Source organism: Paramormyrops kingsleyae, chromosome 5 (assembly GCF_048594095.1).
Source record: "Paramormyrops kingsleyae isolate MSU_618 chromosome 5, PKINGS_0.4, whole genome shotgun sequence".
NCBI classification, from domain to species: Eukaryota; Metazoa; Chordata; class Actinopteri; order Osteoglossiformes; family Mormyridae; genus Paramormyrops; species Paramormyrops kingsleyae.
The window spans coordinates 1,743,370-1,766,673 of NC_132801.1; the positions used below are offsets into that span (position 1 = coordinate 1,743,370).

The following is a 23,304-nucleotide window of genomic DNA, read 5'->3' on the forward strand; positions in this document are numbered from 1 at the left end:
GGCATTGCTGTCATACATCCTGATTGTGTTTCACCAGCGTGCCAGGGTGGGTCAGGCTGCCAGTCGACCTCTGACCCTCAGAAGTTTTTTTTGGTTGCTCTCCTCTATTATCTTCTGGCTGATTTTTCTTTCTTTTTTTCTTTCTTTCTTTACTTCTTTCTTTCTTTCTGTCTGTCTTTCTCTCTTTCTGTCTTTCTTTCTCTCTTTTTTTCTTTCTGTCTTTCTTTCTGTCTGTCTCTTTCTTTCTGTCTTTCTCTCTTTCTGACTTTCTTTCTTTCTGTCTTTCTTTCTTTCTTTCTTTCTTTCCCTCTTCCTTTCTTTCTTCCTTATTCCTGTTTTTATAATGCTGTGTCTCAATGATGTGAAGTACCACGACACCCATGTATAGCACATTGGGCCAACACTGTTGTGTGACACCACATACAAATATACTGAACTGAAAGGTGGTTTTGCAAGACAGAGGAACCAACATGTTTATGTGAAGAAATCCAGGCTGTACCACAGGGATGCAACAGCCCTCGGACTTGAACCTACAGTGTTCCGACTCCAGGCCCAGTGCCAGTGGTGTGTGAGGTCTGAAGCCCATGCCTAGTGACACACAGAAACAGGGCCCATCAGTTTCACATCTTTTTTATTAATATGTGTCAATACAGAGTTGGTACAAACCTGCAGTGATGCGCACATGTAGATAAAACTAGTCCCTTTGGCCCAAACAGCTGTCATACAACATGAAAAAGAAAACAAAAGATAAAAAAAACAGGAAGGAATTTCAATTAATCCATAATGGACCGATCAAGCAATTTTAAAAATAGTATAAAATTGAGAGAAGGAAACCGTCTTGGAAAAAAAACCCCGGGGATGTATATAACTGAACGAATGGGGGCCCAGTGATGAATGGATGAATGTTTCTCAGTCATCACTCACCCTCCGCAGATGCCTGTGTACCACCCTCAGGGCCGGTAAGTGCGAATGGGATGTATGAATGGGGGCGCAGTGATGAATGGATGAATGTTTCTCAGTCATCACTCACCCTCCGCAGATGCCTGTGTACCGCCCTCAGGGCCGGTAAGTGCGAATGGGATGTATGAATGGGGGCGCAGTGATGAATGGATGAATGTTTCTCAGTCATCACTCACCCTCCGCAGATGCCTGTGTACCGCCCTCAGGGCAGGTAAGTGCGAATGGGATGTATGAATGGGGGCCCAGTGATGAATGGATGAATGTTTCTCAGTCATCACTCACCCTCCGCAGATGCCTGTGTACCGCCCTCAGGGCCGGTAAGTGTGAATGGGATGTATGAATGGGGGCCCAGTGATGAATGGATGAATGTTTCTCAGTCATCACTCACCCTCCGCAGATGCCTGTGTACCGCCCTCAGGGCCTGTAAGTGCGAATGGGATGTATGAATGGGGGCCCAGTGATGAATGGATGAATGTTTCAACCCTTGCTCTCCCTCGCCCAGACACTAATGGACCGCCCCCAGGGCCTATATGTCCGAATGAGACATATAACAGTATCCAGTTCTGCAGACATGTTAAAGAATGTGCGTCTGGTCACGCTTTACACGCCTGTCTGCATGGTAACATGCTCAGTGCAAAATGCATGGGAACAGCAGTCGTACACAAGTGGTCAGAGTAGACAGAGAGGTCTGGTCTTTCTCCCATACAGTCCAATATCATCAATATCAACATTCTGTATGCATGTCAGATGGATCCGACACAACAGTGTAATCTATCAGTGCATTGATTTTTTAATTATTATTTTAAATGTAAAGATTTACACATCCCAGGCTGGGCTTCAGAAGGATCATGCGGCTGATTTTCATATATATGACTCTTCATGTGGCTGATTCTTACACGTCTGACCACGCCCATCGACCCTCAGGTCTTCATACTTGTCTGTCTATGAGTAATCATGCAGCTGATCTTCATACCTTTCTGTCTATGACTATTCATGTGGCTGATCTTCAAATCTATCTATGACTATTCATGTGGCTGATCTTCATACCTATCTATGACTATTCATGTGGCTGATCTTCATACCTATCTATGATTATTCATGTGGATGATCTTCTTACCTGTCTATCTGACTCCACAGTAATTTCTCCATGAATATTCACAGGAAGCGATAACAATCATTGTGGTGATCCGCTTGGAGTCCAACTATGCTAACAGCAATAACAGGCCCCACAGTCACAGTGAAACACACAACAATGCCACCAAAAGCACTCACAGTTGCGAAACCTCTGTCATTAATCAGTCTCAACAGTCACCACAGACCACTGTCACCAAGCAAATTCATTATGAACCATCCCAAACCAATGTCACTAACCAGAGACCACCCTCACTAACCTTACAGACCGCTGTCACATACCACCTTTCGGATACGTCACGCAGGACCATATAGATGGCCAGAGCTATTTCACCGGTTTGCTTTTTTTAAAAAATGTTTTGAATGTCTTCTGTCTTGCTTCTGGCTTCGTTGATGATTTAGGCAATGACAGTCCTTGGCGAAAATGAATAAAATACAAAAAAAAAAAAATCGTAACGAAAGCCATGAATAAATTAATAAGAGATTAACCTGGCAGTTAAATAAATACTTAATAAATAGTTTGATAAATTCAGAGTATAAAAGCAAACTCACACACTGATCTACTAAAACAGTTGTAGAGTTCAGGTATTTGCTTTCTCCAGACAAAGGGCTCCTTTCACGCAGGTGGTCCCCCTGCCTCAGGTGTTTGTGCAGTGCCCAGACGGACAGTCCACGTGATGGTCTGCACCTTCCACATCATCTGGCGGTATGAAGTTGGTCAGACTTGAACAGGGGAAAACTCCAGCTGTTTCAAAACCAGAGGGTGATGGAGCCCCTAAATGTAACGAGCTAGTCTGCAGCTCCACACTGCAAAGTCGCCTCCCAAGAAGGCAGCTAAGCTGAGACCCACAATGCTTTGCTGCAGCATTTAGACCATCCAAGCTCCCCCAGCCACCCCCGCCCCACTCTCTCTGCCACCCACCCCCAAGGGTTATGTAACTCAGCACTTTCAGTCTGGGAATATCAAAGGTCGAACATTAACAACATGTAATGGATTATATTACATAAAAATTGTGCCAGGAACATGGTTTTTCTTTAATGTATTTTTTTGGTTGTTTTTGTCTTATATGCAGGATGTTTCTTCTGCCTCTCAACCCTCATTCATGATTTCTGCTGGAGAAAAAGAGTCAGAGGGAGAGAGACTCAGTATGTTGCTGAGGTGACAAACTGCAACACAGTTTTATTTCTTTTCTTTTTGTTTTTGTTGTGATACAAGAAATTTGATGTCATAGTTTCTTTTTTTCCTTTTAATCTTTTTCAGGTACCTGGTTTGGGTCTATTTACAAGGGACATACAGGAACAACAGCTGGACTACAGTGGCACAGTCCCTCTTGGTCAGAGCGGCACGCAGGCAGACCCACATACCTCTATAAAAAAGTTTCTCTGGCGGCTGTAGGGGGGTTGAGGGTTGTTTTGGAGGGTTTGCATTTCCTGTTTATTGTTTGCAGTTACTGGGGGTGGGTCTGTGTCTGTGAAGGAGAGCACCATCCTTTGGAGTCCACCTGTAGGAGAGTCGGACTGGCACGGGTCCTCTCACCTGCCCCCGGCAGCGAGCGCTCATGCATTCCATCCCCCAGATGGCGCTACAGTGCGGTCTTCACTTGTCTGTGAGTCTGTCTTCTTTTCTGGTCTATTGTTTCATTTTTTTTTTTATTTTGGAATCCTGTGCCCACGCAACACAGAGAGACCATGTTGGTTTTATTACTTTTTCCTTGTGTGCCCTTTTTCCAGAATATTCTTTTGGCAACATCTCAGGAGTTTTTAGGGATTCAGTGGCATCCGGGCCAGAGGCGGAATCAACAGGAAGTCATGGTGGCAGAAAAATAAACAGGAAAGGGTACATGAGAGGGGGATCAGTCGCATTCTGGACAAATGAATGGGATACCCAGTTTGAAAGCACTTCGAGGGAAGAGGAGAAGCACCTCGAGTAAGACTCTCACTGTGCTTTGACTAACTTAGGCTTCCATGGTTCAGTCAGCCCATTTCAGAACTGCTTAATTTTAAGGGATTATTATTTTTGTGTAAGTTTGACCATCTCAGGAAGCATGGAGGGGATGGTGCCTCCTACAGTTGTTAGTGACTGAGGTGGCATCAGGTAGAACACGTGTCAAAGTTGAGAGATGAAAGGTCAAAGGTCAGGAGAGATTAGGCAGCAACAGGTAGTAGCATGTTAGCAGGAAGCAAATCAGGCCCACACTTCTCCCCTGCAAGTTGACCTCCAGCCTTTCACCAGAGCATACCAGCAGGTGGTGCTGGTGGGCAGAGGATCTGACAGTATGTGTGATGTGGGGGTGGAGGACGCTCCGCTTGCTCTGGAAAGACCAGGCAGCAAAACGGTGCAAGGTGAGCGCAGTGGGAGACGACGAGGAGCTGGGGACGCATCTTCATTGCCACCGCCATCTTCCTCATCTTCGTCCCCTCCTCATCCTCTTCAGTGCGCTCACCAGCGTCCTAGTCACAGGCTGGTCACCAGCTGCATCTGACCGTCGCCCTCGCAGTGGGGGGGCTCTGATGGCCCCGGAGCCAGGTAGCCCTCCCCGCTGGGCCTCCTGGGGGGGCCCTGGTAGAAGGTCTGCATGGGGGCACCACGGGACCCCAGGGCAGGCCGCCCCGAGCTGTAGTACAGCTCCTCGGGTGGGCGGGCGGAGCGTGGGGCCACTTCCAGGGGCTCGGGGCTGCTATTTGGGTAAGGAGAGTCCCGCAGGGTGGCCCCACCCCCGTAGAGGGAGTCCCGGTCGGGTGTGCGGGCACTACCGCCCCCGTCGGCTTCTAAGCTCTCTGTGAGGTCGGCGGCATAGCTTTCTGATTCATCGGGGTCACTCTGGTATAGCACGGACTGCGCACGTTGCAGCAACAGCGGCTCCTCTAGTGCCTTGTACAACCTCTCTATGTCCCGTGGGGGGCGTGGTTCCTGGTCATCGGCCCCGCCTGTTACAGGCTCTGCCCCGCCCACCCCATGGCCAAGGGGCCTGGCTAGGCTGCCACACCTCTCTGCTGCACTGCCAGCCGCACCTCCTCTCAGGTTGTTGTGCACCAGCTCAGAGATGATCATTTTCTCAAAGGCTGCCGTATCCGGAAGATTCCTTCTTGTCCCTGCTCCGCTCCCTGGTCCGCCCATGCTCTCGGCCCCTCGGGGGTTCAGTAATGGAGGGGGGCTCTCAACACCCCCACCCAGGAAGTCACATGGTCCACCAGTGGCACCGCTGCCACCAACACTGCGCAGGGAGTAGCTGTTGTTGAAGTTCCCATTGAGTGGGAGGCTCTCCATGCCACTGGTGTCACGTGTCTTAGGCAGGGTTCCCTCTGCAGGAAAGGAGGAGATAGGTCATATACCCGGAATAAAGAGCCATAAACTTTGCATGGCTAACATCAGTGGGACATTTCTCACATTTTTTAATAGCAAGTGACTAATTAACAGTTAATTTGGCAAACATATAAGTGTATCCATACTTGGGTCTCTGAAGGTCCCTGGAGGAGCAGGTGAGAGGTGCAGTGAAAAGAGGAGAAAACGAGTGTGAAAAAAACGTGTCAGACAGACACACAATCCCACTCATACGCACACAAATCCCTTCCTCACAGGACCACAAGACACTAGACTGACCAGTGGAGTTGAAGACGCCAGGCGAGGGGGGATTGAAGCTCTCAGCCAATAGAGTGTTATAGGGGGAGGTGCCAGATCGCGTCTGCAGCACGGGATTGGTCAGGAGGTGGTTCCCCATAGTGGCTGAGAGAGAGTGAGGAGTATTTATAGGAAATAAGAAGGCAGAACAAGAGGCATGGAGGACACAGTACATCTCCGCAAACACACACATCTACACATATCCACACACACACACACACGATTAACACTGTACAAATGAGCTGAGAGCCCTGCATACAGGGAAGCACTCTGCAATCATACACAATTTATTTACTTAGACAATTTCATCCAAAGCAATGTAAAGTTTGAAATTTAGGGTCACCTAGTCCCTTCAGCAATTGGGTGTTAAGGGTCTAAAGCCCAACAGTGAAACTCCTGATCACAGAGTCCTAACCTACTGAGCCACACAGCACCACCAAAGAACTGATCTGGTCAAGCCAAGGTTCAGACCCGAGTCCACCAATACCGCAACCCAATCACTAACCCACTGAGCCATTCCGCTTTTGGGCTACCTTTAAAATAGACTTAATGGAAATGTATCAGTCAAATATAACTTGCAAATGAGGCAGAAAGAAGATATAGCTGTCAAGGAGGCTTAACTGCAGTTAGGCTGAGCTTCCAATGAATTCCCAGGTACCGATGCTAGCAGTATTGGGGAAAGAGCTACACAACATTGACCAATGAAGCAGAATCTAATAAGACAACCATTCGCATCAGCATAAAGTGCAACAAAGAACATTCAAGAAACACGGACTTGTATTTGGATAGTAGAGGCGTCCAGAATATCCCTCATATGGGTAAAACTGTGAGCTGTGTGAAGACATGGAAAATGTGTGACCAGGAATCGAACCCGAAGCCAAGGGGCATGAGGCTGAAGGTGCCACCAGTGATGATGATGCTGATAGTAATGGTCAGGTCTTAGCCTGAAGGGGGCACTGCACGGGGCGTTTCTCCTGCAGAGATTCCCATTCCAATGCTGCTATTATTCCTCACGTCGTGTGGTGTGGCAAACGCCAGCAAGGCGCTAATTAAAGCGCATCTCATAAAGCAGGAGCTGTGCATGGCCTGCGCTTGCAGAGGGCTGCGGCCAAATAGGCAGAACTCACCGCGGTTCAGGGTCGGCGTGCTGGTCATGTCCCCCGCCATGAAGGAAGATTCCGTCTGCTTCCGCACCGTGTCGTTCCACATCCTGCGGATGCGGCTCTGGAATGAGGAAATTCAACTGCTCAGACTCAATGGGAGAAAGGCCATGGGAACAGCCATAAAGATGGAGGATGGAGGTGAGGTGGCCATGAGCTGATTAGCCAGGAGGGAGAACATGGCCAGAAGAGATACTATGTAGGCAAAAGGAGAGCAACAGAGTGGCTGGGTTCTTCCAGTCTGGGTGGAAGCACAAGGTAAACGAATGAACCAGGGCAGGCTCTACCTGTCTGTGGGTGTAGGCACATGGGAATCGAGTGTAACTGGGTGGGCAGGCTCTACCTGTCTGTGGGTGTAGGCACATGGGAATCGAGTGTAACTGGGTGGGCAGGCTCTACCTGTCTGTGGATGGAAGCACATGGGAATCGAGTGTAACTGGGTGGGCAGGCTCTACCTGTCTGTGGATGGAAGCACATGGGAATAGAGTGTAACTGGGTGGGCAGGCTCTACCTGTCAGTGGGTGTAGGCACATGGGAATCGAGTGTAACTGGGTGGGCAGGCTGTACCTGTCTGTGGGTGGAAGCACATGGGAATCGAGTGTAACTGGGTGGGCAGGCTCTACCTGTCTGTGGGTGTAGGCACATGGGAATCGAGTGTAACTGGGTGGGCAGGCTCTACCTGTGTGTGGGTGGAAGCACATGGGAATCGAGTGTAACTGGGTGGGCAGGCTCTACCTGTCTGTGGGTGTAGGCACATGGGAATCGAGTGTAACTGGGTGGGGAGGCTCTACCTGTCTGTGGGTGTAGGCACATGGGAATCGAGTGTAACTGGGTGGGCAGGCTCTACCTGTCTGTGGGTGTAGGCACATGGGAATCGAGTGTAACTGGGTGGGCAGGCTCTACCTGTCTGTGGGTGTAGGCATATGGGAATCGAGTGTAACTGGGTGGGCAGGCTCTACCTGTCTGTGGGTGGAAGCACATGGGAATAGAGTGTAACTGGGTGGGCAGGCTCTACCTGTCAGTGGGTGTAGGCACATGGGAATCGAGTGTAACTGGGTGGGCAGGCTCTACCTGTCTGTGGGTGTAGGCACATGGGAATCGAGTGTAACTGGGTGGGCAGGCTCTACCTGTCTGTGGGTGTAGGCACATGGGACTCGAGTGTAACTGGGTGGGCAGGCTCTACCTGTCTGCGGGTGGAAGCACAAGGGAATCGAGTGTAACTGGGTGGGCAGGCTGTACCTGTCTGTGGGTGGAAGCACATGGGAATCGAGTGTAACTGGGTGGGCAGGCTCTACCTGTCTGTGGGTGTAGGCACATGGGAATCGAGTGTAACTGGGTGGGCAGGCTCTACCTGTCTGTGGGTGTAGGCACATGGGAATCGAGTGTAACTGGGTGGGCAGGCTCTACCTGTCTGTGGGTGGAAGCACATGGGAATCGAGTGCAACTGGGTGGGCAGGCTCTACCTGTCTGTGGGTGGAAGTACATGGGAATCGAGTGTAAGTGGATGGGCAGGCTCTACCTGTCAGTGGGTGTAGGCACATGGGAATCGAGTGTAACTGGGTGGGCAGGCTCTACCTGTCTGTGGGTGGAAGCACATGGGAATCGAGTGTAACTGGGTGGGCAGGCTCTACCTGTCAGTGGGTGTAGGCACATGGGAATCGAGTGTAAGTGGATGGGCAGGCTCTACCTGTCAGTGGGTGTAGGCACATGGGAATCGAGTGTAACTGGGTGGGCAGGCTCTACCTGTCTGTGGGTGGAAGCACATGGGAATCGAGTGTAACTGGGTGGGCAGGCTCTACCTGTCTGTGGGTGTAGGCACATGGGAATCGAGTGTAACTGGGTGGGCAGGCTCTACCTGTCTGTGGGTGGAAGTACATGGGAATCGAGTGTAACTGGGTGGGCAGGCTCTACCTGTCTGTGGGTGTAGGCACATGGGAATCGAGTGTAACTGGGTGGGCAGGCTCTACCTGTCTGTGGGTGGAAGCACATGGGAATCGAGTGTAACTGGGTGGGCAGGCTCTACCTGTCTGTGGGTGGAAGTACATGGGAATCGAGTGTAACTGGGTGGGCAGGCTCTACCTGTCTGTGGGTGGAGAAAGAGAAAAAACCAGTACAACAGCTTGGGTGACCTCTACCTGACTGTGGGTTGAGGCACAGGGGAAATAAGTGTCACAGTGTAGATAAGCTCTAGCTGTTCTGAGGACAGAAGTGTGACATAGCAAGGTGTACCTGTCTGTGGGCAGAGGCATGGCGTGCCTGGCTGCCTGTGTAGTAGCGGTTGTTGGCCCGCAGTGCAGAGGTCTTGAGCGAACTGTGGGAGCTTGTGGTGGAAGAGCGGCTGCAGCAGTAGGAGTGGCGAAGACATTTACTGTATTCCTTATGGACCTGAGGACAGACAGAGGGTCTCACACACATACACACATTTACTGTACTCCTTGTGGACCTGAGGACAGACAGAGGGACTCACACACATACACACATTTACTGTACTCCTTGTGGACCTGAGGACAGACAGAGGGACTCACACACATACACACATTTACTGTACTCCTTGTGGACCTGAGGACAGACAGAGTGTCTCACACACATACACACACTTACTGTACTCCTTGTGGACCTGAGGACAGACAGAGTGTCTCACACACATACACACATTTAGTGTTTTCCTTATGGACCTGAGGACAGACAGAGTGTCACACACACACACACACACACTTACTGTACTCCTTATGGACCTGAGGAAATACAGACAGTGTCACACACACACGCACACACACACACACTGACCTTCTTCTGCAGGGCACAATGGAAGATGAAGATGAACATGCCCTGGAAAGCATTGAAAGTGGTGAAGAGGTAGGCCATGATCACTGTGTTCTCGTTGATGAAGAGGAGTCCAAACGCCCATGTCAGGCCCAAGAGGAAGAGCAGGGCTGTCGCACCTAGAGCCCAGGACCTGCACGTGGGACAGTAGAATACCAAGATTATCCACCACCATTGTTAGACCTTCTCCATCATGCTTGCATAGTTGCATGTGCAGAGGTACATAATCTCTGACACATGCTGGATAAACATCGTTACACTTCTTTGCACACTTATGCTCTCTAAACACTCACTTGATGTTGTCATGGCGGCTGGAGTCAGGTTTTAGGGCGGAGGAGCTCCGGATCATTTTGTGCAAGGTAATCATGAGGAACACCAGGTTCAGCTGCAGGGTCAGAGGACATTGGTCATGAGACTGTGTCTGTCTCTGTGTGTGTGGGCATGTGTGTCTGCTTGCTCGAGGAGTTAGCAATGAGCTGACCATGATGACGAAGGACACGGGTCCGATGAAGCTCCAGATGAAGTAGTTGTCCACACGCAGCCAGCACCTAGTAAGAGACGAGGACTGATATCAGCAGACAGGTCAGATGTGGAGGGGAGCTCAGGCACCTCCACTCTCTTTCACACACAGACACACGTACGCCTTCTTGGTCCCGTAGCTGCGGTAGTCAATGGCAGCCGAGATGCCCACCACCAGCGCAGGGAAGCAGTAGCCACACAGGTAATAGTATTTTTTGCGGGAGCACTCGCCCTCGAAGACCTCGACCAGCATCAGGTAGAGCTGAATGCCCTCTAGACACATCCAGGAAAAGGCAGCCAGGAAGAAGAAGTGCAGGAGGCCGGCGAAGATGGGACAGGCGATCTGTGGGGAGGGCGGGAATGAGAGGAGGGTGTTTCTCAGTATGCATACTTCACCATACTCCACCATACTTGTGTCCTTGCGTAGCCGTCTTATGTCATATTATTCCATTGCCGAAGACCAGTTCCAATACTCAAGACCATAAGTACAGAGAATGGCAAAAATCCAGATGTCGTTCTTGCCCTGCCTTAAATATCAAGGATACATCGGTTGCATCCTTGCCAAATGGGACCAATCCCATGATTCATTGCACCCTAAGTTTGCTCCTGGGGGCCAATTTAGCAAGACTGGTCTTGCCAAGACCACAAGTAAGATTTTTGTGTTCTTGATATCGAGAAACACCAAAGAACTGAGACCAAGAATCACACACAGCTCATCTTGCTCTTGCCTTGTTGCTGAAATCTTTTGCACTGGTATGCTTAGTCTTTTGTTGCATTACTGGTCTGCTATGATAGTTCTAACAGGCCGTGGACCACACCTACTCTGAGCTGCAGGCTGTTCATTTCATCTGGGTATGTCACCCCCCAACCCCTCACACTCACATGATACTGCGTCTTGTCGATGCCGACGAGGAAGAGCAGCTCGGCAATGAAGAGGTTGATGCAGAGGTTCTTGTGGATGGTGTTGCGGTCGGTCTGCAGGCCACGCAGGCAGCAGAAGGTGGAGATGCAGATGGCTAGGCAGACCAGGGAGATGACGATGCCCACCCAGGTGATGACAAACAGGATGAGCTCGTGCATACGGCCAGGGTACTGCCAGAGAGAGGTGTTAGTGTGGGAGTGTGTCTGAGAGGATGCGGGCGGCTCTCTTTAACGTGTCACCATCTTGGTTCTGGTGTGTGTCTCTCAGAAATGAATGTGCTCACTTTGACTGACCTGTGCTTGGACTGGGTTGACTGGAAATGTCCAGCGGTGCATTTAACACAGATTACATGTCGCAGAGCTGAAGCTTGGTAGTAGGTCCTTGGCTAACGTATTGAGTTAGATTTCAATAGTGCTGTTTATTTAATCAGTCACTCAGCCGAGTGTGTGGCACAAGGGAGCTCTGGTGGAAAAGCGGGCCATCTCTTCCATGATTATTCCAAATACATTTGACAACTATCAGTTAAGATATCAAATAATGCATAATTCATGTCTACTCTTAACATGTTACGTGTCTGGGTTAGCGGCTAACTGTAATTCACGTGTGGCACTAGCGGCGGCTGGCGGTCGCCCCAGTAACGTACAGCAGACTCGCGGTGCACCATGAGCACAGCAAAGTTGGTGAGGTGGCTGCAGGAGCAGGTGGTGTGGGTGCTGTTGGTCTCCAGTAGCCGGCAGCCCTGCGAGGACCACTGGCCCGTCATGGAGCGCTCTGAGTAGTTCCAGAAGGAGCAGTTTGGGCTGAAGTGGTTCTCCAGCTGGGGGAAGCCAGAGACAGGGAGAGTCAGGGGATGGGGGGGTGGGTGGGGGGGGGCTGAGGGACTATTATTATACAGACTGAGAAATTTACATCAGATTCCTGCAGTTTCTAATAGTTATGTGTCAGTTATCTAACAACAAAAGCAAGGTATGTGTGGCTGAGTGGGACTGGAATCTGTGCCTATGATCAGACGATTGCCGGTTTGAATCATGTGGTTGGCAGAGGCAGCCTTTGAGCGAGACCCTTAACCCCCAGCTGCTCCAGGGACTGGCTGACCATGCTTTTTCAAAAATGTGTCTGGTAGGTAGAACAGGAAGATGCAGGGCGGGCAGCCGTACTGAGATCATACCATGAAGGCAGTGAAGAGGCACTCCCGTCACGAGCGTGAGCATCGTGAGCAGGTGGGTGGGACATCCCGCGGGGGAACGCCACCACACTGCATTTGGATGCTCTCGTCATGGTTACCATGGTGACAGATCACCAGTCTCGGTATGCTTCAGGTCTGAGGGCTGAACCAGGCTGGACTGCTAAGCTCATCAGGGTTTATGCTGAGTCAGCTGGGCTCATTCAAGTGTGTGTGGATTGGTCTGTGTGTGTGTAAATGTAGGATTTTGCTTGTAAAAATGCCAAAAGTCATGTATTTTCTTTGGTAGCTTATGGTTAAGGTTAGGGCTGGGTTGGGGTTAAGGTTGTCATTGTTGGGATTAGGAAATGAATGGACCGTCCCCACAAAGATATGAATCCAGGCCTGTGCGTGCATGTGTATGTATGAGTGTGTGTGTGTGTGTGTGTGTGTGTTTGTCTGCGTCTCTGTCTGCTCCATCACCTGCAGGTGTCTCAGGGTGTAGATGACTGGCTCGGTGAGAAACACGCGGCTGGACTCCTTGTTGATGGAGGCGGCAATGACGTGTGAGTTTACAACCAGGCCCCGCCCCCCTGCACCCTGCTCCACCTCCGTCTTCACTGTGGCGTTCTCCGTTGACAGAAAGCAGCCCAGGTTCTTGTAGAGCACAAACACCACCTTCACCTGACCTGCAGTGAGGGAGGGAGTGTGGTGGCCATGACAGGGGGCCAGCAGGCGGGGGGCAGCGGGGGTGTGTCATTACGGCAAGAGGGTGTGTCATTACGGCAAGAGGGTGTGTCATTACGGCAAGAAAGGCTCATACAGCAGACGGCGCCTAGTATGAATCACCCCTCCCCCTCCATCGCTCTTATCTTAGAAAGGGGGGATGCACGACGGAGGATAGAAATTGATAGATGAGAGGGGGGGCAGGAAGCAGAGGAGAGAAATGAGGGGGGATGGGTGGGGGGGTGAGATGGAGGAGAGAAATTGAAGAGATAAGCAGGCAGGTGCAAGACGGAGGAAAGAAAAGGGGGAGATGAGCAGGGAGGTGAGGGAGGGGAGAAATTGGGGAGATGAGTGGGGGGTGAGATGGAGGAGAGAAATGGGGAGATGAGCGGGGAGGTGCAAGATGAGGAGAGAAACAGGGGAGATGAGCAGGGAGGTGCAAGATGAGGAGAGAAACAGGGGAGATGAGTGGGAGGGGTGAGAGGGAGGAGAGAAACGGGGAGATGAACGTGGGGGGAGGGCGCAAGGTGGCTGCAAGGCACGCACTGTGAGTCAGGAAAACAACATGCACTGTTACTGCGACTGACATCTCCCGCTTCCCGCCAGGAAATGACACATCTGTCTTTGGGCCGGACAGGTTCAGAAATGCTCCTGAACTTCCCAGACAGATATAAACCTCAGCTGTCCCATCTGCCACACAACCTCAACACGAAATCACAAAAGTACCACAACCTTACGGCCCACTGCATTACGTTTCAGGGAAGAAGCTCGGTGCCTCAGCCCAGAGAGCCACCAGCCTACAGGGGTGGGCAGTCCAAGGCCAGGACCCTGCACTTAGCCACACTGACCATTGCGGCTGTACTGCTTGATGGTGGAGGCAGAGAGCTGAATGGTGCTTTCACTGGCGTAGGACTGTGGGAAGGACAGGTCCTGAAGGTCCATCTCCGTGTTCAGAACATACACCTCCAGCTCTGCAGGCACCGACACAAACACAAGGACATCATTATATTGGTCACTGGCAATAAATACGCAAACACTAATCCAGAAACACGCAACACGTATGGCAGGGCGCACACATGCTAACTGACGAGGGCAAAAGAGACATCATTATATGTGTAGACATTAGTCACGTATGCTGACACGCTGCCGCACGCTCTCACACACATGCTGTTACACACATGTTTGGGCTGGGCAATTAATTGAATTTTAATTCCAATAACGATTTTGGCTTCCAATGATTATAGAAACAAAATAATTGAAATTTAGATGACTATTGTGCTGTATTAAATTTCGCAGTGATGTTCCCGCTTGGTCTTGTCTTATATATCCAGTGCACCCCTTTCCTTCCCCATTTTATTTGCTTCTCAGAGTTGAGTTGTATGTAGACTTCAATGAAATCTACTGTTAAAAAGACAAGCTTTTCAAAAAAGTTCAATAAATGCATATTTCCAAGGTTAATGAATACAGACGTGGCCAAAAGTTTTGAGAATGAAACAAGTATTGGTTTTCACAAAGTTTGCTCTTTGATGTTTGTACTGTAGATCTTTTTGTCAGATGTTTCTGTGGGATACTAAAGGATAATTACAAGCATTTCATAAATTTTGTCACAGGCTTCTACTAACAATTGCCTTATGGCACGGTGCTCCATCATGCTGGAAATGCATCGTTCGTCACCAAACTGTTCTTGGATTTTTGAGTGAAATCGGAGGATGTTTGGGTACCATTCTTTATTCATGGTTGTGTTCTTAGGCAAAATTGTGAGTGAGCCCACTCCCTTGGCTGAGAAGCAGCCCCACACATGAATGGCCTCAGGATGCTTTACTTTGATTTTCCAGATAATATTTTTTTCTGGATGCCTCAAACAAGGGGATTCATCAGAGAAAATTACTTTACCCCAGTCCTCAGCATTCCAATCCCTGTACCTTCTGCAGAATATCAGTCTGTCCCTGATGTTTTTCTTGGAGAGAAGTGGCTTCTTTGCTGCCCTTCTTGACACCAGGCCATCCTCCAAACGTCTTCGCCTCACTGTGCATGCAGATGCACTCACACCTGCCTGCTGCCATTCCTGAGGGAGCTCTGCACTGGTGGTGCCCCGATCCCACAGATGAATCAACTTTAGGAGATGGTCCTGGCGCTTGCTGGACTTTCTTGGATGCCCTGAAACCTTCTTCACAACAATTGAACCTCTGTCCTTGAAGTTCTTGATGATCCGATAAATGGTTGATTTATGTGAAATCTAAGTAGCAGCAATATCCCTGCCTGCGAAACCCTTTGTGTGCAAAGCAGTGATGACTGCACGTGTTTCCTGGTAACCATGGTTATCAGAGGAAGAACAATGATTTCAAGCACCACCCTCCTTTTAAAGCATCCAGTCTGCTATTCTAACTCAATCAGCATGACAGTGTGATCTCCAGCCTGGGCCTCATCAACTCTCACCTGTGTTAACGAGAGAATCACTGACATGATGTCAGCGGGTCCTTTTGTGGCAGGGCTGAAATGCAGTGGAAATGGGTTTTTTGGGATTAAGTTCATTTTCATGGCAAAGCGGGACTTTGCAATAATTGCAATTCATCTGATCACTCTTCATAACATTCTGGAGTTTATGCAGATTGGCATCATAAAAACTGAGGCAGGAGACTTTGTGAAAAATTATATTTGTGTCATTTGTGTCATTCTCAAAACTTAACTATAGTTGCGTTATTGTGATCTCAGTATTGACCAAAATATTTGTGATTATGATTTTTGCCAGCAGCCCTAACTCACACACTGTAATGCACATGCTGTCACACACACACACACACTGTCACACAAACATGCTGTCACACACACACACACAGTCACACACACACACACACAGTCATGCACACGCTGTCACACATAGTCAAACGCTGTCATATACAATCACTTGCTGCCACACACAGTCAAGCACACACTGTCACATAGAGTTACATGCTGTCACATACAATCACCCGCTGACATAAACTGTCACGTATACAGTCGCACGCTGTCACACACTGTCACACACGAGCAAGTGCTCCCCAGCCTCACCGACGTTGGTGGCTCGGTCTGAGAAGCGGCCGTCAAACAGGTTGTTGGCCAGCAGGAAGGCGCCCTTCTCCACGACGTCCAGCAGCATGGTGGCCGTGTGCGCCTGCTCCGTGCTGTTCATGTCCTGCCACGAGTCCAACGCCTCAGGCCGGAGCAGGTTGTCCACTGTCTGTACTACAGCCTGGAGAGACAGCCCATAATACTCACACTGAGGCACTAACACAGTACACCACACACAATCAATCCATAATACTCACAGCATACAGGAATGACAGAGTGACTGGCACAATAACAGCACACAGCACCGACACAAGAGTGACTGGCACAAGGACGGCACACAGCAGTGACACAGTGACTGGCACAAGGACGGCACACAGCAGTGACACAGTGACTGGCACAAGGACGGCACACAGCAGTGACACAGTGACTGACACAAAGAGAGCACACAGCAGTGACACAGTGACTGACACAAAGAGAGCACACAGCAGTGACACAGTGACTGACACAAGGACGGCACACAGCAGTGACACAGTGACTGACACAAAGAGAGCACACAGCAGTGACACAGAGTGACTGGTACAAAGACGGAACACAGCAGTGACAGAGTGACTGGCACAAGGACAGCACACAGCACTGACACAGAGTGAGTGACACAAAGAGAGCACACAGCAGTGACACAGTGACTGGCACAAGGACGGCACACAGCAGTGACACAGTGACTGACACAAAGAGAGCACACAGCAGTGACACAGTGACTGACACAAAGAGAGCACACAGCAGTGACACAGAGTGACTGACACAAAGAGAGCACACAGCAGTGACACAGTGACTGGCACAAGGACGGCACACAGCAGTGACACAGAGTGACTGGCACAAGGACGGCACACAGCAGTGACACAGTGACTGGCACAAGGACGGCACACAGCAGTGACACAGTGACTGACACAAAGAGAGCACACAGCAGTGACACAGTGACTGACACAAAGAGAGCACACAGCAGTGACACAGTGACTGACACAAGGACGGCACACAGCAGTGACACAGTGACTGACACAAAGAGAGCACACAGCAGTGACACAGTGACTGACACAAAGAGAGCACACAGCAGTGACACAGAGTGACTGACACAAAGAGAGCACACAGCAGTGACACAGTGACTGACACAAAGAGAGCACACAGCAGTGACACAGTGACTGACACAAAGAGAGCACACAGCAGTGACACAGTGACTGGCACAAGGACGGCACACAGCAGTGACACAGTGACTGACACAAAGAGAGCACAGGGACAGGGATACAGGTCTGTACCTGGATATAAGCGCGACAGTTTCTCTCTCTCTTTTGCAGCTACAAGGAAGAAAATGAGAGAAAACAGGTGACCATTTAATGCTGAGTGTGTGCCTCCTATCAGCCATGCAAGCACGTGAGTGTGCGCGCATGTGTCTGCACTGCCATAGCGCCTTGCACCTTGTTGTAGTTGCGGGCCACTGACTCCTTGTTGCCTGGCCGCAGGGCCTGCAGCTGCGCATCCAGGATGTCCAGCAATTGCTCCATAAGGCGCACAGATGAGCTGACGTCACCGGCGTGGATGCGGCCGCGCGTGTGGTTCACCAGCTCACCCGCGATGTTGGCTGCATTCTCGCCACTCTTGATCTGGGTGGGGGGGCGAGGATGGAGCATCTGTCAGCATACAGCTAAAGGCAGGAAGATGTCCTCAGACCCTGGATACATGTGCAATCAGATTTGGTTGGAGTTCATGATGGATGGAGATGCATGACGTTTGAGATGGAGGTAACACTCATCCATTACCCCATTACTACTCACAATCCTCATGTACTGCATTGTCCATATATTTCATGGTATTTATATTTATATTTCATCCATGATATTTATAAGGTACAAGTTCAGGCAGTCAGGCATATCATATAGGGACAGGGACACAGACAGAGACAAAGAGATGGGAACACAGACACAGCTCACAGAGAGTGGAAAAGGTGTGGTGACACTTAGAGAGAGAAATATGTAATGCTCACTGGTACCTTCTGGGCCACCTGGTTGACCCAGGGTGACGTGCAGTTGCTGAGGTCGGGTCCACGAGGGTTCCACATGACTGGGTTCAACAAGCACTGATAGGAGGCAATGCCTGGAGACAGCAGGAGAGAAAGTGAGGGATAAAGGAGAGGAATGAAGATGGGAAGGAAGAGAGGAATAAAGGGATAGGTATGAGAAGGGACGTGAAGAAGAAATGAGGAAATGGAGGAATAACTCGTAGAGGAGAAAAAAGAATGCAGGGGTGAAGAAACAGATGGAGGGAGTGATGGAGAGAGTGTAGGGATGCAAAATAGAGGGAGGGAAAGAATGGGCAGATCAAACAGAATAAGGGGGAGAAAGCAAGGGTGAAGAAAGCGGGAATGAGGGAGAGAATGCAACGATGAAAAATAGATAGAGGAAACAGCAGTCAGAAAGGATTAAGACAACAAAGATAAAGAGAATCATTAAAGGAAGGAGCAGGGAGGTATTAGCGCTGTATGGAAGGAAGGATGCAGGGATTAAGAAAGATTAAAAGGGAATAGGAGAGTGATTCTGCAAAGAACAACAGACATGGCATCAAGAAAAAAGTGAAGGTTACTTTTAAATCAAATCACAGGCATTACATGGAGAACTTTACCCAGCATGCGTGTGACAGTATGGACTTGGGGGTGGCAGGGATGGGAGGCAGTCACGAGCCGACTCTGCCTTTCCTGCACATCGGAGTGAACCCAAAAGTCGAGAAGAGAGGGGGGCGGCAGATGCAGGGGGCAGAGAGGCCAGTAGCCGCTGGCAGCCACAAGTTCATGGGAAGGACAACAGCTCGGAAGCTAGTAGGGGAGCACAAGGAGTGCCACGCTGAAATGGCCTCCATCAAGCCAGGGATTAGCTATTTGCTCATAGCAAGGAAGTTCAGGAATTAGCTATTTGCTCACAGCAAGGAAGCCCAGGGATTAGCTATTTGCTCACAGCGAGGAAGCCCAGGGATTAGCTATTCACTCACAGCGAGAAAGGGCCAGGGATTAGCTATTCGCTCACAGCAAGGAAGGGCCGGGGATGAGCTAATCGCTCACAGCGAGGAAGGGCTGAGGATTAGCTATTTACTCACAGCGAGGAAGAGTCGGAGATTAGTTTTTCGCTCACAGCGAGAAAGGGCCGGGGATTAGGTATTCACTCACAATGAGGAAGGGCCGGAGATTAGATATTCGCTCACAGCGAGAAAGGGCTGGGGATTAGGTATTCACTCACAGTAAGAAATGGCTGGAATTTCAGAGCTGCACTGGAATCAGTGCAGAGCCTTTGCTCTCAAACTCAAAGTCTTCCAATTCATAACCAGCACCCACAAACGAGGTGCATACAAACTCACAGACAGGAACACTGACATACCCACAAACACACACAGACAGATGGACACTCTGCAGATGGTGTAAGGACACAAAGGTACGTACCCAGCGAGCCCTTGGGGCAGGGCCTCTCCACCATCTCTCCCCTCTGGGTCGGCGGCCACTGCACGCCACGGGCCACCCTGCCCTCACAGAGGCGCTGCTCGGCCCCCGGGGGTGGACGCGGGGGGCGTCGGGTGACAGGAGCCGTGGCCGTGATGGGCCGCAAATCGGGCCCCTTGTTGATGGCCCCCACAGGGTGAGAGGTGGGTGGGAGTGGGCGGGCCGTGCTGGCTCCCGGGGTGTGTCCCGCCACAGTGCTCGTCAGAGGCTTGGGGGAGGCGGTGCTGCTCACCTGCGTGGTGGTCAGTGGGTCTGGGGGGGGGGGGGGGGAGAGGAAGCAGGGGGTCGATTACACATGGTAGGAAGCACTTCTTTACACAGTGTGTAGTTAGAGTATGGAATAGTCTTCCTGCTAGTGTAGCACAAGCTAAAATCCTGGGTTCCTTTAAATCAGAGCTAGATAAGATTTTAACAACTCTGAGCTATTAGTTAAGTTCTCCCCAAACGAGCTTTATGGGCCAAATGGCCTCCTCTCGTTTGTAAATTTCTTATGTTCTTATGTTCTTAAGACTGAGGTAGTCACAACATCTTTTGTGGTGTGTGACACACTGTGCACTGCGATACTGGTGCAGTGCCTCTCTGCATCTATATGTTATAATTTAAAAAAAAAAACACCAATTGAAAGAAATTACTGAATTAAGTGAAGCTTTGTTCTTGAGTTCAATAGTGAGATAATGTGTGTAATTAAGACTAGATTTAATGAGAGGAATCAGCTGACATGGGGCATTTAGGTGAGAAAGGTCCTTCCTGGGGGTTTCCACTGGGCACATTGGAGCTGGCTGATGAACATCACAGCAGCATCACAACAATGCCACAACATCTTAACATCAGAACAATGTCACAATATCCCAATAACATCTTAACATCATAACAATGTCACAATATCCCAATAACATCTTAACATCATAACAATGTCACAATATCCCAATAACATCTTAACATCAGAACAAAATCTTAACATCTTAATAACATTGCAACAACACTGCAACTTTGTAATAACGGCACTAAAATGCCTTAACATCGTGAAGGTATTTATGATAAGTAAGACTATTTTAGTCACCTCATCCACACCACAAGTGACTCAGGATTAGTCAAAATATCAAAGTGTCCCTAGTGTTGATACCAATTCTTTGCCAAGCTTTTGCAATTTCCGCTGTGACTAATTACGGCAGGCTGGTAGTTATTAATATTCATAAATCACGGTATGCACAGTTTATTGCTGACAGCAGGAATGAAGCTGTATTTAACTCTGCAGTTATTAAATCCACAACAGAAGCGTGACCTTCTCAGAGGGAAACGCCCAGTCATGTGACCAGAGACAGAGTTATCGTGGATGTTGACTCAGTCACTCCTGGCTGATAAGCATCTGTTCCGCTTACATTCATTTACTTAAGTTTGTTTTACATCTTTAGTGCCTTCACTTTTTCTTCACTATTTTTTGACCAGGACCACTTCCCACTCTTCCAAATAATGGCTCACTTTCTTTGCATCATGTCCTGAAATACACCAAATTCTCAAACACATACACAATGCATTCATGTACACTGACACGCTGATCACACATGACCACAGCGGTTTGCGTACCAGTGGTAGGGTCAGGCGGCCCAAACTCCAGCGGGTATCTCAGCACGTTGTAGTTATTCCACACATAGAGCTGGTTGTCGCGAGGGTTGTAGTCGATGGAGGAGACGTACTGGTAGGGGTTGGGGAAAGGGATGTGCACAGGCTCCTCGCGCCCGCGGTTGGTGTTGTAGGCGTACAGCACCAGGTCGCCGCCTGCCTCGCTGTCGTCGTCCTGGTAGACGGAGCGCACGACGTACAGCACCCCACATGCCATGAAGGCGTTGGAAGCCAGCCGCTTGTCGAAGGTCGTCTCCCAGGTGCCCTCGAAGCGCAGCGTATACGGGTTGACCTGTGGGGGGTGGGGGAGGGGGGTCAGCATGCTCAGCATTGCAGATGCAAGCCAAACCAGCACACATGCATGTACCCTGACCTCTGACCTCTCTCTCACCCTTCTCTGACCTCCTTCTGACCCTTCTCTTACCTCATTCTGACCTTTCTGTAACCTCGCTCTGACCCCTCTGACCTCTTCTGACTCCTCTCTGACCTCTTTCTGACCTCACTCTGACCCTTCTGTAACCTCGCTCTGACCTTCTTCTGACTCCTCTCTGACATCTCCCTGACTCCTCTCTGACCTCCCTCTGACCTCACTCTGACCTCCCTCAGACCTCTCCTGACCCCTCTGTAACCTCGCTCTGACCTCCTTCTGACTCCTCTCTGACATCTCCCTGACTCCTCTCTGACCTCCTTCAGACCATTCTGACTCCTCTCTGACCTCTTTCTGACCTCCCTCTGACCTCCCTCAGACCTCCCTCAGACCTCTCCTGACCCCTCCTAGATCCCTCACCTGGCTGACCACCAGGCGCCCGTTGTTGGCCTCTGTGGCATAGATGACCCACAGGCCGTTCTCGTCCACGGCCAGGTCGATGTCGGACTTGCCGCCCCAGCGGTAAGGTGACGTGTCGTGATAGTTGGCGTTGGCGATGATGGCCTCACCGCTTTTGATGCGTGTGCGCAGGTCGTACTTGACAATGTTGCGTGTGCGCTCCTTGTTATAGAATACGGCGCCATCGTACACCACAAAGCCCGTACCGTCCACTCGGTTTGGCAGCCTGAGAAGAAAAGACACCAGCCTCCATTTTTAGCTGGACATCTTGTTTTATAACTGAGGCTCAGAGCTTCTTAGGGTCTTAGGGCTTTTTCTGGTCTGAGTTAGTTGCTGAGTTTGTAAACTTGTAGCATTCTCCCCCCAGCTCGGTTTGCTTTCACACAGAGAAGCACACAAGGAAAGCAACAATGCACTATTACAAACCATGTGAGAGTGCTCATTCTGCTTATTGGTCAGATGTTTCTGTGGCAAGAGCAAAAAGTAAATACAGGTAGAAGATCCTGTGTCCTGGGCTATGCAGTAAATACAGGAAGATGGTGCTGTGTCCTGGGCTATGCAGTAAATACAGGAAGAACGTCCTGTGTCCTGGGCTATGCAGTAAATACAGGAAGAAGGTGCTGTGTCCTGGGCTATGCAGTAAATACAGGAAGATGGTGCTGTGTCCTGGGCTATGCAGTAAATACAGGAAGAAGATCCTGTGTCCTGGGCTATGCAGTAAATACAGGAAGAAGGTCATGTGTCCTGGGCTATGCAGTAAATACAGGAAGAAGGTCCTGTGTCCTGGGCTATGCAGTAAATACAGGAAGAAGGTCATGTGTCCTGGGCTATGCAGTAAATACAGGAAGAAGGTCATGTGTCCTGGGCTATGCAGTAAATACAGGAAGAAGGTCCTGTGTCCTGGGCTATGCAGTAAATACAGGAAGATGGTGCTGTGTCCTGGGCTATGCAGTAAATACAGGAAGAAGATCCTGTGTCCTGGGCTATGCAGTAAATACAGGAAGAAGGTCATGTGTCCTGGGCTATGCAGTAAATACAGGAAGAACGTCCTGTGTCCTGGGCTATGCAGTAAATACAGGAAGAAGGTGCTGTGTCCTGGGCTATGCAGTAAATACAGGAAGAAGGTCATGTGTCCTGGGCTATGCAGTAAATACAGGAAGACGGTGCTGTGTCCTGGGCTATGCAGTAAATACAGGAAGAAGGTCATGTGTCCTGGGCTATGCAGTAAATACAGGAAGAAGATCCTGTGTCGTGGG

The 23,304-nt window shown here is 49.9% G+C and overlaps 1 protein-coding gene across 7 annotated transcripts in view; it reads right to left on the minus strand.

The window, feature by feature from the left end:
* Positions 1-614: 614 nt before the first annotated feature.
* Positions 615-23,304, minus strand: part of LOC111859939 (adhesion G protein-coupled receptor L1-like) — a 119,772-nt gene continuing 97,082 nt past the window's right edge. For 4 of the 7 annotated variants that reach the window (XM_023843113.2, XM_023843115.2, XM_072711832.1 and 1 more), the window contains 20 exons: positions 22,010-22,274; positions 21,187-21,514; positions 19,546-19,854; positions 18,109-18,212; positions 17,537-17,722; positions 17,378-17,416; positions 16,071-16,251; positions 13,871-13,993; positions 12,780-12,985; positions 11,778-11,951; positions 11,095-11,304; positions 10,335-10,555; positions 10,175-10,241; positions 9,987-10,078; positions 9,658-9,826; positions 9,100-9,255; positions 6,838-6,934; positions 5,693-5,815; positions 5,542-5,559; positions 615-5,394 (listed from right to left, as the gene is read on the minus strand). In XM_023843113.2, coding sequence (XP_023698881.1) covers positions 4,547-5,394; positions 5,542-5,559; positions 5,693-5,815; positions 6,838-6,934; positions 9,100-9,255; positions 9,658-9,826; positions 9,987-10,078; positions 10,175-10,241; positions 10,335-10,555; positions 11,095-11,304; positions 11,778-11,951; positions 12,780-12,985; positions 13,871-13,993; positions 16,071-16,251; positions 17,378-17,416; positions 17,537-17,722; positions 18,109-18,212; positions 19,546-19,854; positions 21,187-21,514; positions 22,010-22,274 — 3,916 coding nt within the window. In that variant the 3' untranslated portion in view covers positions 615-4,546. The other 3 variants (XM_072711830.1, XM_072711831.1, XM_072711833.1) reach the window with 3 other exon arrangements.